The 13,447-nt window shown below is 42.1% G+C and overlaps 1 protein-coding gene across 1 annotated transcript; it reads left to right on the plus strand.

Moving 5' to 3' along the window:
• The first annotated feature begins 3,680 nt into the window (after window positions 1-3,680).
• lmbrd2a (LMBR1 domain containing 2a) lies at window positions 3,681-13,367 on the plus strand. Its single transcript, XM_079748997.1, has 18 exons — window positions 3,681-3,793; window positions 4,299-4,515; window positions 4,758-4,864; window positions 5,351-5,449; window positions 5,627-5,794; window positions 7,130-7,340; window positions 7,545-7,625; window positions 7,871-7,987; window positions 8,554-8,737; window positions 9,151-9,332; window positions 9,673-9,806; window positions 10,626-10,731; window positions 10,957-11,054; window positions 11,455-11,558; window positions 11,961-12,007; window positions 12,109-12,223; window positions 12,479-12,593; window positions 12,920-13,367. Exons 2-18 carry the CDS (start codon window positions 4,342-4,344, stop codon window positions 12,981-12,983), a joined length of 2,106 nt encoding a protein of 701 aa, XP_079605123.1. The 5' UTR covers window positions 3,681-3,793; window positions 4,299-4,341; the 3' UTR covers window positions 12,984-13,367.
• The last annotated feature ends 80 nt before the right edge of the window (window positions 13,368-13,447 follow it).

Here is a 13,447-nt window from a genome sequence, read left to right on the forward strand (position 1 = left end):
CAGTTGACCCTAATACAAGATATATGCCAATGGATTGGTAATGATGGTTTAATCTATCATTATTTTGGAGAAAAAAAACCTTCAAGTTCAGGTTGTGGTTACACATTCTCACACACACTAAATTTCACTCTGTGATGAAATGTGTTACAAAATGGTTAACAAGGGCAGCAAAAGTTTAACACGACTGCAACACAGTTATCATCATTAACACACAACAACATACACCAGATCTCTATTGATCTGGTGTAACAATGTTCACTGCTACAACACATCATAGGGGGCCGCCACGACCCACCTAGGTGGCTTTCCTGGGCCCCTCCATAACCCAGACACAGGATGAGGATGTCGAAAACTTGTTTATTGTAGAGTTTTTAGGACAAAGGTACATGAAGCAGGTGATCCATGGTGCCATGCAGGAGATCACCCAGAGTATGTGAAGTGTTGGCTGGTTTAATCTGTGCGCATTGATGCTCAATGGTGTGCCTCGTCCTCTCGATGGCCTCAGCCAGCCCCAGAGTGCAATCCGTCTGACTCGGTCCAGGAGAGCTTGCTTACACCAGCCACCATCCACACTCTCCACAGTGATCAAACCATTTGTGTAGAATATATAAACCACTTCAGGGTGCACTGGTGCATTGATTATTGATACCAACAATGGATGTAATCAATCTGAGAAGCAGAGGTGGAAGAGTATGTGTAGAGGTGGTGGAAGAGGAGGAAGAGCATGAGGATGAGGAAGACCAAGAACAGCACTTTCAGGGGAAACTCAGGCATCTGTGATAGATTACAGCCCAATTTCAGAGGATTCTGTGGCCACCATAAACAGGACATTCAGAGAGGAGAACAGGGTTTGGTTTTTGTTTGTTTATCACTTTATCAATACAAAGGGGAGTGGAGGAAACAAATACTGCATACTTTTGTATGGATATTTTCCCTTTTGAAGAATGGCAAGACTACCACATGAGGGTGGAAGGCCTGCGTTGTTCTCCCAACAGCCAGAGGCTCTCATTGTTGATATTGTGCTTCAGATCAATGCCAACTGACTGCGTGATACAACAAAGAGTTGTTCAAAAAAACTAAATTTGAAAGAATCAACAGCATCAGCCTTTCTACCACTGCCCCTGTCCTCCATCGCAACTGGATTCGCATGGTTCAAGTACAGAGTACCCTTTTAGTGCAACTCAGAAAGGGACGGAGAGTAAAGATATCGGTAAGTAAGTGTACACTCACACACTTACAGCACTGATGCTTACACAATCCTATGCTACTTGTACCAGGGTCGTGGGTGGAGGGTTTCTACGTTACAAAGTTAATATTAATATAATGAATTATATGTTCCCCTCACTCCTCCTTGCCGTCTGCCATATACTCTAAATGGCACTATATAACAATTTATATAAATCAGGAGTGCATTAAAAAAACATGATTGCAGAAGTCTTTCTTTATTACTTGCGTCTGTAATCTATTTTATATTAATTGTGTGGATATAGATTGTTTGAATTGGATTCCATGGAAATCCCCTATGAATACATTTTCGTAGACAGAGCATGGTTCACGCTGGCGAACAAGAGAAGGAGCAGCAGGAACATCATTGGCCAGCAACATGCCATTGTGGAAGTCCCTGGCCAGTGTGGGGTGGCCTTGTCCCCCATTGTGCAGCCATAAGTAATCAGGGTGTTATCCACCCCCCATGCAACCCTGGGGCCATACAACTCTGAACATCTTACATTTCTGGGTGGTCGTCAGGATTATTTGTTTGAGTGTGGGCTGCAATATCATCAGCAGGTATTGCATCCTTATGTCGTGGTTTGGGACAATGTCAGTTTTCAGTGTCCGGATGAGTAAGTGGATCAACCAGAGATTCAGAAATGTTTTCCCTCCAGCATACAGCCATTTTCTCAACTCGGAGTAGTTTTTCCTCTGTGTGGTAAATCTCGTAAAGGCTGCGGGATTGGCGTGTGGTGACATAGGTGTGGTGGGATGTCAAGGCCGGATCCTGCACACCAGAGGGTTTTCCGCCCCGTTTCCTGACAAAGTTGCATTCGATGTGGACTCAGTCCTCTGGGCAGATCCAGCACAAAGACGGGATGCTGAAGCAGAATTAATCTCTCATTGACTTCGATTTAGCAGTTAAACAACATTTTTGAGTGTACTGTAATGTATTCATTGAGAGTTTTCTTTGTGCTGAATATACAGACATATATATAATATAGTATATGATATAATCACTGTACTAAATTGTGATAACTATACTTTTATTGCAAAATGGATTTATATAGAAATGTCCTTTGGTAACTTCATGCCCTGCCCGCTGTGCTCTCAATTGTTTGATTTAGTGTCTAATTAATGCTCTCTAGTTTATATATTGACTGATTTAGAGTATGATCTGAAAGCATTATTTGCTTTTTTGCAATTTGAAGATTTGTTTTCGTGATTAAAATTTTGAGAAAATTATAGCTCTGAGGAAAAGAAAAAACAATTAAACCATTAATTCAGTAGGACAACTCATGTTGTCAAGTTGATGTTGAGAGAGAGAGAGTGAAGAGAGAGAGAGAGAGAGAGAGAGAGAGAGAGAGAGAGAGAGAGAGAGAGAGAGAGAGAGAGAGAGAGAGAGAGAGAGAGAGAGAGAGAAGGAGAATAGAATAGAGAGGGGTTAATGTAAGTACAGGATCAGAATGGCAGATGGTCTCACTAATCTGTTAGTAATGCAGCAGGACTCGCTGCTCACAGAGTGTGGCCGCAGTGCTGTACTGCATGCCTATCTACACCAGGACGAATAAGCCTACTTCTAATTCACTTTCCAATGAGTGTCCTTGCGGCTACCACTGATAGTAGGCTGTTCAAGAAATAAACAATACAGCAGGACAATCTTTGTAAGAAGAGGCAAGGCCTACACATGGAAAAAAACACCAAACTCTGAAGGGACCAACTACTATTTGGTTGTTAGATCACCAGGTAGTGAATCAAAACATGGAGCTGTTTGATGATATTCTTGAAGATTGGCCAGGGTCCTTGGATCTTTTTGGGTCGGTGTGGATGGAAGCCCTGGGGGGCTCCGGTTCTGGTGCAGGCGAGAACTGGTCGGTCTGTTTGACCCTTATGGAGCACCTGTGTCTGGATCTACTGGGTCAACTGGAGGTGCTGCTGGAACACAGGGCGGCTTGCTTCAACCTGCTGGGCTCACTATATGCTGACGATCCCTTACTCTGGATGTTCATAAATAACTGAATGACACAGAGAACAATGCATATTTTCAATTCAACAGCATTGGCATGATATGCAATCACGTAATGCAATTATTGTCTACTGAAGAGTATGTTCCAGCAACATGTCATGGTTGGGCACGGGGAAGACATTATTTTGTGGTTGTTTTGAATTTTGGGAAACCATTAACATAACCTTATTCCAACAGCCCTAATTCAATTATTCAATTGGAATACATTGTTTAAGGAAATGAGGACAATTGTGATTGGGTACCCCCTCTTGTAAATGTACATACAATAACAAATATTTTTCTTGCAAATTATGCCTCAAGCCAATGTATTGTCTATATGTGATATTCCAAATAAATATACAAAACGTGACTGTTGCTCTGTGCTCTGTTCTTGGATCCCCTTGACTACAATACCCACAATTCCAAATTGAACTTGCGTGCGCGTTACGTATTAGGTAATAATATCCAAAGGTTGTGTTTACTGACTGAACGAGAATTTCGCGAACACCGTGTTATTTTACATTCAGAATCAGTCAGTCTTGACATATGTGGGCCGAGGAGAAGAACTTGTAAGGCAAGGTAAAGTCCGCCACATTGTTCGAACAATAAGCTTTCTATTTTAATAGTCTGTTCTTATGATCTTCATAATAAAAGCCTTACTGATGTTCGACTATTAGAAAGACATGGCATTATGAATGGTGCCTTGCATCGGATTGTAATTACATTACGTTATTTACCTCGTGTCTTTGTGATCGTAATATCGTGTCTTTGTGATCGTTTTTTATTTTTGAGTGACAGGAATGGCAACAACAGCTGCCAAACTTTAGATAAATAGAAATACATTGCGAGGCCGTTTTGTGAACAATGGAAGAATGATTCACATCTACAACATTAGGCAGCATTTTTTCTGCTTTTATTTTTGCAAGCGTTATCTAACGTTATCTGGTGTCTGTTTTAATTTGTTCATGAAACTCGGCTGCCTAAACCTGTAGCGTTACCATCATGGTATTTCATATTGTATGAAGGAGCTATGGAATAACTAATAACTAAGTTATCCCATCTCTCACATCTCTCCTTCTTTCAGTGCTATGAGTCTATACAACTAATCGACGCCCCTCATTATCGCAATGAGTGTTGCTGCGCTGGGTGTGATTGTTGTAGGCGTATTCTTCTTGGCCCTGTATCTCCTCCATCGCTATGGGGACTTTGGGAAGCAGCAACCCATGGTCCTGTTTGGGACACTGTTTGCCTGGTACCTGTGCTTCCTCATCGTCTTTATACTGCCGCTCGATGTTAGCACGGTAAGAAAAACAAGAGAGAGGAAGACAAAGCGTTATACGTGACTTATGTTGTTCTGATGCTTATAACCACAACTATCAAGAGCCTTTATATCTTCTGTTTTTACTCTGTCTCACTCTCTTTCTCTATCGCTCACTCTGTGTGTGTGTGTGTGTGTGTGTGTGTGTGTGTGTGTGTGTGTGTGTGTGTGTGTGTCTGTGTCTGTGTCTGTGTGTCTGTGTGTGTGTGTTTTGTCCTCTTCCAGACCATTTACAATCAGTGCAAGATTAATAATGCACTGCCCCCTGATCCAGGGAGTCATTCCAAAACAGATCAGGCACAATCCAACGAATCCATCCTTCCAACCAGCAGGTAAATGCAAACTATTCCCACCCTTCACATCCCTGCTCCTCGTCAGTGCAAAGTACTATTCATCATTCCAAAGGAAGCAATAATAATATTAAATCAAATTTCTTTCCTGGTTTAGATAAGTCTGTTGTTTAAGTTATTTCGAAGAACAGCAGAGAATACAATTATTAATTCAGCCTTGTGACTCTTGTGATGTATTCTTAATGTAATAAAGCTGAATTTCTATTTTCAGTCTTTTGAACAATGAATAATGGCTGGTTGGGGGTTAATATTTAAAACAGTTTGATGTATGCCAATCATGAAGCCATTTTTTGATTTTAGAAAAATGACATGGGATTTTTTTTTATTATATAACTTTTTAGGTCCCATCATTCTGTGTTTCATTTTTTATTTGATTACTTATGGAATAAATGTTCAAAGTTACTCAACACGCACAGTATGAATTATGCTGTCCTATATCTCTGATAAATGTTTTTGTGTGTGGCGTAGTGCGTTGAAGGTGTGTAAAGAGCCCTGGAGTTACATACCAGATGGTGTCCTACCAGTCTTCTGGCGAGTGGTCTACTGGACGTCCCAGTGTCTCACCTGGTAAGACACGCATAACAAGCACACCAGCAGGGATGTTGATTAGCCTTCACAAGCCATTTCAAAATGTACACATTACAGTACGGTACACTGGGTAGGCTAGCAGGTTTTCAATCAATCATACATCTGAAAACTTGTGTGTGTGTGTGTGCTTGTGTGTGTGTGTGTGTTTCCATCTAGGCTGCTGATACCCTTCATGCAATCCTATGCACGGTCCGGGGCTTTCTCCAGGGTTGGAAAGATTAAAACAGCTCTGATTGAAAATGGGATTTACTACGGCACCTACCTACTTATATTCATCTCGCTGCTCATCTATGTTGCCGCTCACCCGCAGTGGTATCTCACATGGTAAGAGAGGCTTCTAAAGATCATTAAAGACACTGCGTACTCAAATCAGACAAACTAGCTACTTATGTGTCCCTGGGAAGGAGGAGTGAGCACATGGTTTGTGATAGCATTCCACTAAATACACCATCCATTATCAAGGGTTTTCAAACTTTGTGTGTGTTTGGACCACTCTTTGTAATCAAGAATTTTTGCGGAACACCTCGTAATACACATTATTATAAAATATGTCTACACACAGTCCTACCTGAAATACCCGCACCTCTTAATAGGCCTACTAGCACTAAAAAATAACTGGTCATAGCATCAGTACAATAGGCTTGTTAAAAGAAAGTTAACTGTACACAACGGCTGCCAAATATTTTATTTATTTATTTACTAAAGCGCCCGAGGGCATAACCAGGTTCATTTGAATGGCAGGCTTAAGTCCATAGCAATAAAGGTGTGGCTCTATTTCCATAGAGCCACACCTCCTCCAATCGATCCCCTACACACAGGGCCACGCCCTCTCCTATCTCTCCCCTACAGACAGAACCACGTACTCTACTATCTCTCCCCTACAGCCAGGGCCACGCCCCCTCCTATCACTCCCCTACAGACAGACCCACACCCCCTCCATCTCTCCCCTACAGACAGGGCCACGCCCCCTTCTATCACCCCCCTACAGAAAGAGCCACACCCCCTCCATCTCTCCCCTACAGACAGGGCCACGCCCCCTTCATCTCTCCCCTACAGACAGAACCACGTACTCTTCTATCTCTCCCCTACAGCCAGGGCCACGCCCCCCCATCTCTCCCATACAGCCAGGGCCACGCCCCCTCCTATCGCTCTCGTACAGACAGGGCCACGCCCCCTCCTATCTCTCTCATACAGACAGGGCCACGCCCCCTCCTATCTCTCCCCTACAGCCAGGGCCACCCCCCCTCCTATCTCTCCCCTACAGCCAGGGCCACGCCCCCTCCTATCTCTCCCCTAAACACAGTTTCATGGCCACTGCTATCTCCCTCCCAGACAGAGTTCAACCAACCACACCTCTACATGCTTTTCCTGTGTATTTTTAGCAGTTTCTTCTACCTGTTAAGTCTGTACAACCGGTATTCTGTGTGGATCACCAATACTGTCAATACTCTCTCTCTCTCTCTCTCTCTCACTCACTCACTCACTCACACACACGTTTGAGTGTGACCTTTTCACCTAAGACGAACCTAGACATTGTTCTTCTACCGTCCACAATATATTATTTAATACAACTTTAAGAGACTTAAGACTTTGAATGACATCAGACATCTCCAGTCCCAAACTGTCTTACCAATATACTGTGTTTTCGGCTTGAACCAGGAGAGAATTTCAGACCATCGGCATCACTGCTGCAAACACCTGGGGCCTGTTTCTTCTGGTGCTGTTGCTAGGCTATGGCCTGGTGGAGATCCCACGCTCCTATTGGCTCGCCTCTTGCCATGGTTACCTACTGGCCAAGACCTATTTCAAAGCAGCTAAAATGGCCACTGAGAAGGCAGAGTCAGAGGAGAACTTGGCAGATGCTATGGAGGTGATTGAAAATATTGTATAATAACTTAATAGTTGTGACACTAATAATCATAATAATTTAAAATCTGGAATTCACTGACTGGTCAGAAAGGTTTTGCAAACCTATAACAATACAATTATTCAAAAAACGACCTACAACTATTTATATTCTAAACATCTTCATCACAAAAATATAAAACCTTTGTATCATTTCTCTTTTCCCCAGGAGGTGGCATCTGCGCATGAGTCTGTACGTAATATGCACGACATAACTCTCAGAAAGTGTGTGGACACCATTTTACAAAAGGTGAGGGCACCAGAGCCTCCAAGACTTCAGACCCCTTAATGATCCTAAATTTTCCGCTTCACCTTATCAAGTCAAATTAATTAAACTGATGTATTTGTATGAAGACGCCTCTATGATAAATGGTCCAGTTGGAGATACATTGTTTGTATCTACATCCATCTTGAAATCAAACCTATGGGTCAAGCAAGACATACTGAACTTGCTGACCAAATCTCTCTTGCTCTCTCACTCTCTCTTTCTGTCAGTGTCCCACTGACTACCGGGAGCGGATCGAGAGGGGTGCTGAGGGCAGGGTTGGAAGTGAAAACCAACCCGTTGTGGATCCCCCCACCAAGGGAGGCCTAGTAAAGCTTCACAAAAAGGTCATTATTTATGTCACCTAATTTCAGTTTGTAACACACACATCAACCCGCTTTTTTTGCAACATGTACTGTAAACTGCTTATTACACGGGTCATCTCAATGCCGTGGAACGCTTCAGAACTTCCGGCGGTGAATTATGTTTGAAAATTCACCGTTGCTAAGTATAATTGACTGCTGTCAAGGAAAACAAAGGATTTTTTGCCTCTAATGACGTCTTTGGAATCACTCCACAAGTAGTCCGGTAACTTGTTAACCCCAGCGTCTTCGGTTGCTAAGCGATGTCAACGTCTTTGGTGGACTATTTCTCTGCTGATCAACACTACGAATGATGGACATACCATGTGAAGTTATTTTTTTGTTTTGGCAAGTAGCCGTGTAATAAGCGGGATAATGTATAGAACATCTCCGGTCATTATCGAAAATAAGCCCCTTCTGGGTGAAGCAAGACAACTTCCGCTGCGCGTCGGTGTCCTGTTCGCCCTGTCGGGGCTTATTTTCCCGATAATGACCGGCGTTCTATACATTATCCCTTACATAATACATACATACATATGTGTGTGGAATAGGTGATCACCGCTGTCCAGGGGCAGCAGCAGTCCCAGGTCCAGTGGTCAATCCTCTTGGAGCAGGCTGTCCATCTGGAAGACGTAGCCAAGAGCCAGGGCGGCCCACTGCGGCAGGTCGTCCACAGCTTCCCGTCAGCGCAGGACGCAACCCCCCTGCGCAGGTTCATCTACACCCCCACCGTTGGTGAGGGGGCATCTGGAGTTTTAACCACAGATTGGGAGGCATTTTACTTCAGTTGTGTACAAATGGAGCGACATGTTGTAAGGTCCTCCAGCCCTATTTCTGGTCAGGAGGAGGTCGGGTTGACTTTGGGTGTAGGGTATGCTGTGTCTCTCTTGATTGGCTGGATTGGAGGTGCACACATAGTGTCTCCCGTGGCTGTTAAAGCATAAAAACCCTAGTGTGTCAGTTCCATTTATTAGTTCATTGGAAGGCATAGGATATGTCTCTACCCCTCAATGTCTGCCACACGGATCCTAATCAAATCATTCATTCAACAAATTGTGTCATCGTCACAATGCATAGTATCAGACTACATTTCTCCTAATGGGAACATTGTGTGTGTGTGTGTGTTTGCGCGTGCGCTCTATTAACAGAGTGGTACTGGGAGTGTGTGTTTAGGCGAGTTTTCTATAGGCTGGCCTTCCTGGTCCTTGGGGCCCTGTCCCTGGCGGTGGTATGGTCTGAGTGCACCTTCTTCAGCTCCCAGCCTGTCCTCTCCCTCTTCGCCGTCCTCATCCAGATGGCAGAGAAGCAGTACAACTACATCTGCATCGAGGTAAACACCTGTGGAACACTAAAGGACCATGAATACTATGGCCAAATGTTTTGAAAAGATGTGCTTGATTTACTTTGCTACGCAAGTGTTAGTCTATAGTTTCAGGTTTCTCAAACAGTATTTTCTACAGTACTTAGTTTATGGACAATATACAACAATATAAATGTTTGGCCAGAAAATATCCAGTGATGTTTATTCCTAATTCTTCTTTGCAAGAGGGTTCATTTTGTGCAAATGCAAAGGCAAATCTAAAATGCAAAATCTCTGTTATGTTATTCCCTGATCTCATGCAATCGCTTTCTCTTTTTTTTGTGTCGTGTTACGTATTTTCTCCCACCAGATGGCGTGCTTTGTCAGTATCTTCTTCCTCTGTGTGTGTGTCTACTCTACAGTGTTTCAAATACGAGTATTCAACTACTATTACCTGGTACCACTCCACCAGACGGACGCCTACAGCCTGCAGTTCAGTGGCATGTAAGGGCATACCCTTAATTGAGCTCTTCTGAGATTAAGTTTTTACTTTTCTGTTTCCAGAAAACACGGTTAACATTAAGAACGAGTGGACTGAATGGCCACAATTCTTAATCAAATCAATTATTCCCGACTTAATTCACAATATGAATAAAAGCCTTCAGTTTGGTCGGTACTTGAAGTTAGCCGAACAGGGCAACATTAAAACGCAATTTGCAGTAGCAACCGGTTTTCAAAGTGTCATTGGCGCAATCGACTTTTTCGCCACTCTTACAATTATTTATCTTCTCCTTTTATATCCTAAATTAATGGAAAAAAAACACTCCTGATTCTTAAAATGCAACCAGTTAATCGCGTAATACAGTTCATTATGGGTGTTCCTCAAACCAAGTTTGGTAAATGATGGCAGTTTAGAAACCAGGCCGATGTGCTAAGCACAGTTTGGACATCTCAGAAAGTCTCAACATTCATAGATTTCCAAATTTCTGCCAGACCATTCATTTGCGCGGAAGCCTACCCAGAGTTCTATATGTGTCCCGTTGTGACGTTTTAACACGCAAACCGCCTTCCCCTTGCATATCTTTACTCTGCATTGAGAAACAGCGATATTAAACCTTCACCAATCATTCAACAAGAAACCAATAATGAGAGGGAGAGAGAGAGTGAGGTATAAATGACATAATTGCTAGTTCAGACAGCTTTAAGGAGTGCCCAGATGTCCACACAAAGAAAGGTATGTCTGTGTTCTAGTTCTAGGAAGGGTAACCTGACGTGCCCTTAGGGTCTGGGGTCATTTTATTATCTTTTTCTCTGCCCTCTCAGGCTGTTCTGCCGCCTCACTCCTCCGTTGTGCCTTAACTTCCTGGGTCTGATTCACATGGACTCTGCCATCTCACACAAAGACCGGATACAGACCTCCTACACCTCTGTGGGTTCCACATGCACACATATACAGACATTTTATTCATTTATTGAATTTATAAATGTATATATATAATAATTATTATTATGTATTTATTGTTATTATGTATTTATATCAATTAGTATTTGTGTGTATATATATATGAAAATATATTTAAAAAAATATATGCTGCCATATGTACTACCTGCAGTCCGGTGTAACGTTAATCTTCCTCTCCCCTGTTTTCTGTAGATTATGGGCTCCATGCGCCTGCTATCGGTTATATCAGACGGGTTTTACATCTACTACCCCATGTTGATTCTGCTGCTCTGCCTTGCTACATATTTCAAGTGAGTCTGCACAAAGGAAATGCCATGACAAAAACTTTTCAAAGAGGTGCTGTTTATTGTTAAAGTCCTTCAGCAGAATAATAGTCTCAAAGGGCTTTAAAAGAGGCATTAGGCCCTACCCTAATGCCTGAATAGAACAAAGAAACTGCGGGCAAAAAGGGGCATTCTATAATGACAAAATCAAATCAAAATCTGTACTGGCCATGCAGTCAAATTCCTTGAATATCACACTATGAAAGAATGTCATGAAAACACTATTATTGTTATTTATATCACATCTTAATTTAACTAATGCATAACTTGTGATAAATGAGATAAATGATCTGACAGGCCTGCAGTCAGGGCAGATATGTACTCCCTCATAGGTTGTTCAGCATTGGTGTATGTTGTTTCTCTTTAGACTGGGCTCGCGCTGTTTGAACCTGCTAGGCATCCAGCAGTACATCAGAGACGATGACCTGACCTCTGACCTGGTGGACGAGGGCATGGAACTGCTCAGAAGAGGTTTTTCATTTTCTTCCTTGCAACACTTTCAATCAATACTTACTTGTTTGAACATAATTGTATTGTGTTTTTATTGACATAGGAGCTTTATTGTAGTCACTTAATGGTAGGGATTTTTTTGTAGTTCATTGCAACCACTTGAATTAATTTGACCGGTTTTATAATAAGGTAGCCATTGTTCTTGAATCCAACTTGTTAATTTGCTCTCCTTAAAGAGCCACAATGTTGGATGGAGTTAAATTAAATAAATGTGATGAATTATGACCAATGCCCATGACATGTGTATCCTGATTAGACACTAACTTTCAAAAGTCAAAAAGTCGAACAAGCTATAAATGTGTTCACTCATTTATGTGTCTCTCTACATTGTGCAATATGATTCATTTGATGCTTTCTGTTAAGAGAGGAGAAAGCGGCAGAGGACCGAGGAAGGGGAGAATCGCAAATCGGTATGAAGCAACTCCATTGTTATCTTAATATCACTCCCTGAGCGTCTACTCAATAGCTGTTCACTGGCCCAGCTGCTGATGGTATGCAATGTTTCTCACAGGGTTGGAGGCAACGCTACAGTGACCAGGGGACCAATGGTAAAGCCCGTAAAGGTTACTCCGAGATAGATGGTGATGGTGATGACAACACATCTTCTGCAGAAGTCAGTCAAAATGGTAAAAAACATTTACTTTGATTAGGTGCATGGTTTGTGTGTCACATTCACTCTTTACTCATGCAAACTTTATAATATAACCCCTACTCAGTATGAAACACATTCTTGTCAACACTAGCCCATAAAATTGAGCAGATTTGCTATATGACAGTTGCGAAAGCTTATATTGTGTGTGTGTGTGTGTGTGTGTGTGTGTGTGTGTGTGTGTGTGTGTGTGTGTGTGTGTGTGTGTGTGTGTGTGTGTGTGTGAGAATAGCCTGGTTGTCTTGGGGAGACGAGGATAACAGGGAGCAGAGGGCCAGTCTACTCCATGACAGTCCCACCGCCAGTTACAGTGATGAAGATCTGTCATCACACTCACCAACCAAGAGGTTTGAGTAAAATAGAAGTGCATGCATGAACTCAACTCAATACCAAACTGAAATGTATATAAACAGAAATAGATGATGGACGGGTTCTTTATTCCTCCCTGAGGGCAAGTTGAGGCATAACAGCAACAGCAACACACATATGTACAAAAACTAAAATATAAATCTACAGGTTATAAAATAAACCTCAATATCAACAATACAAATAAACATCCATACAAGATAAACATCTGTATCAAATCAAAGCTTCAGAACGACATTCAAAAATGTACTATATTAACTATATTTTTGTACATATTTCTAACCCAAAGTTCATTTCTACTTCATAGGTATACAGGCGGACGTTACCTGTCGCTGTCGCCTTCTTCAACAAGACTTTTTGATAATGTGTGATTGAAAGATGACACCCCTTTCACTCTGTGAAATCAGGATGAACAGCAAAGCGCTCCTTTTGCCATATTCAAATTAAGAGATGACTATGGGATGTCTCTGAGGAGCGGAGTCAAACGCAGAGAACTTTGAGTGATTGCAAACCCCTCACTGATGGAAGACTGAAGGCTTTCCAACGTTTATTACTGGATAGAAGGATATTTACAAAGACGTTATTGCAAAGGCATTTTTTTAATCTGTTATTTATTGATAAACACGGACTTCAAGGTGAATAAATCAATGTCAGCCCAATTCAAATTATGACTTGGGGACAGGCTGGCACCTGTGATTTCTAACTGTGTTATTTGTACCTGAGGAGTAGGACTGCGGAGAAGTAAAGCCTTTGATTTCAACAAACAAAATAAAATACAATACAAATACATTGAAGATCAAGCTTTCTTATACAGCATAGGCTTAGGTTTGCTTTG

The sequence above is a fragment of the Pollachius pollachius genome (assembly GCF_949987615.1).
Source record: "Pollachius pollachius genome assembly, chromosome: 1".
NCBI lineage: Eukaryota > Metazoa > Chordata > Actinopteri > Gadiformes > Gadidae > Pollachius > Pollachius pollachius.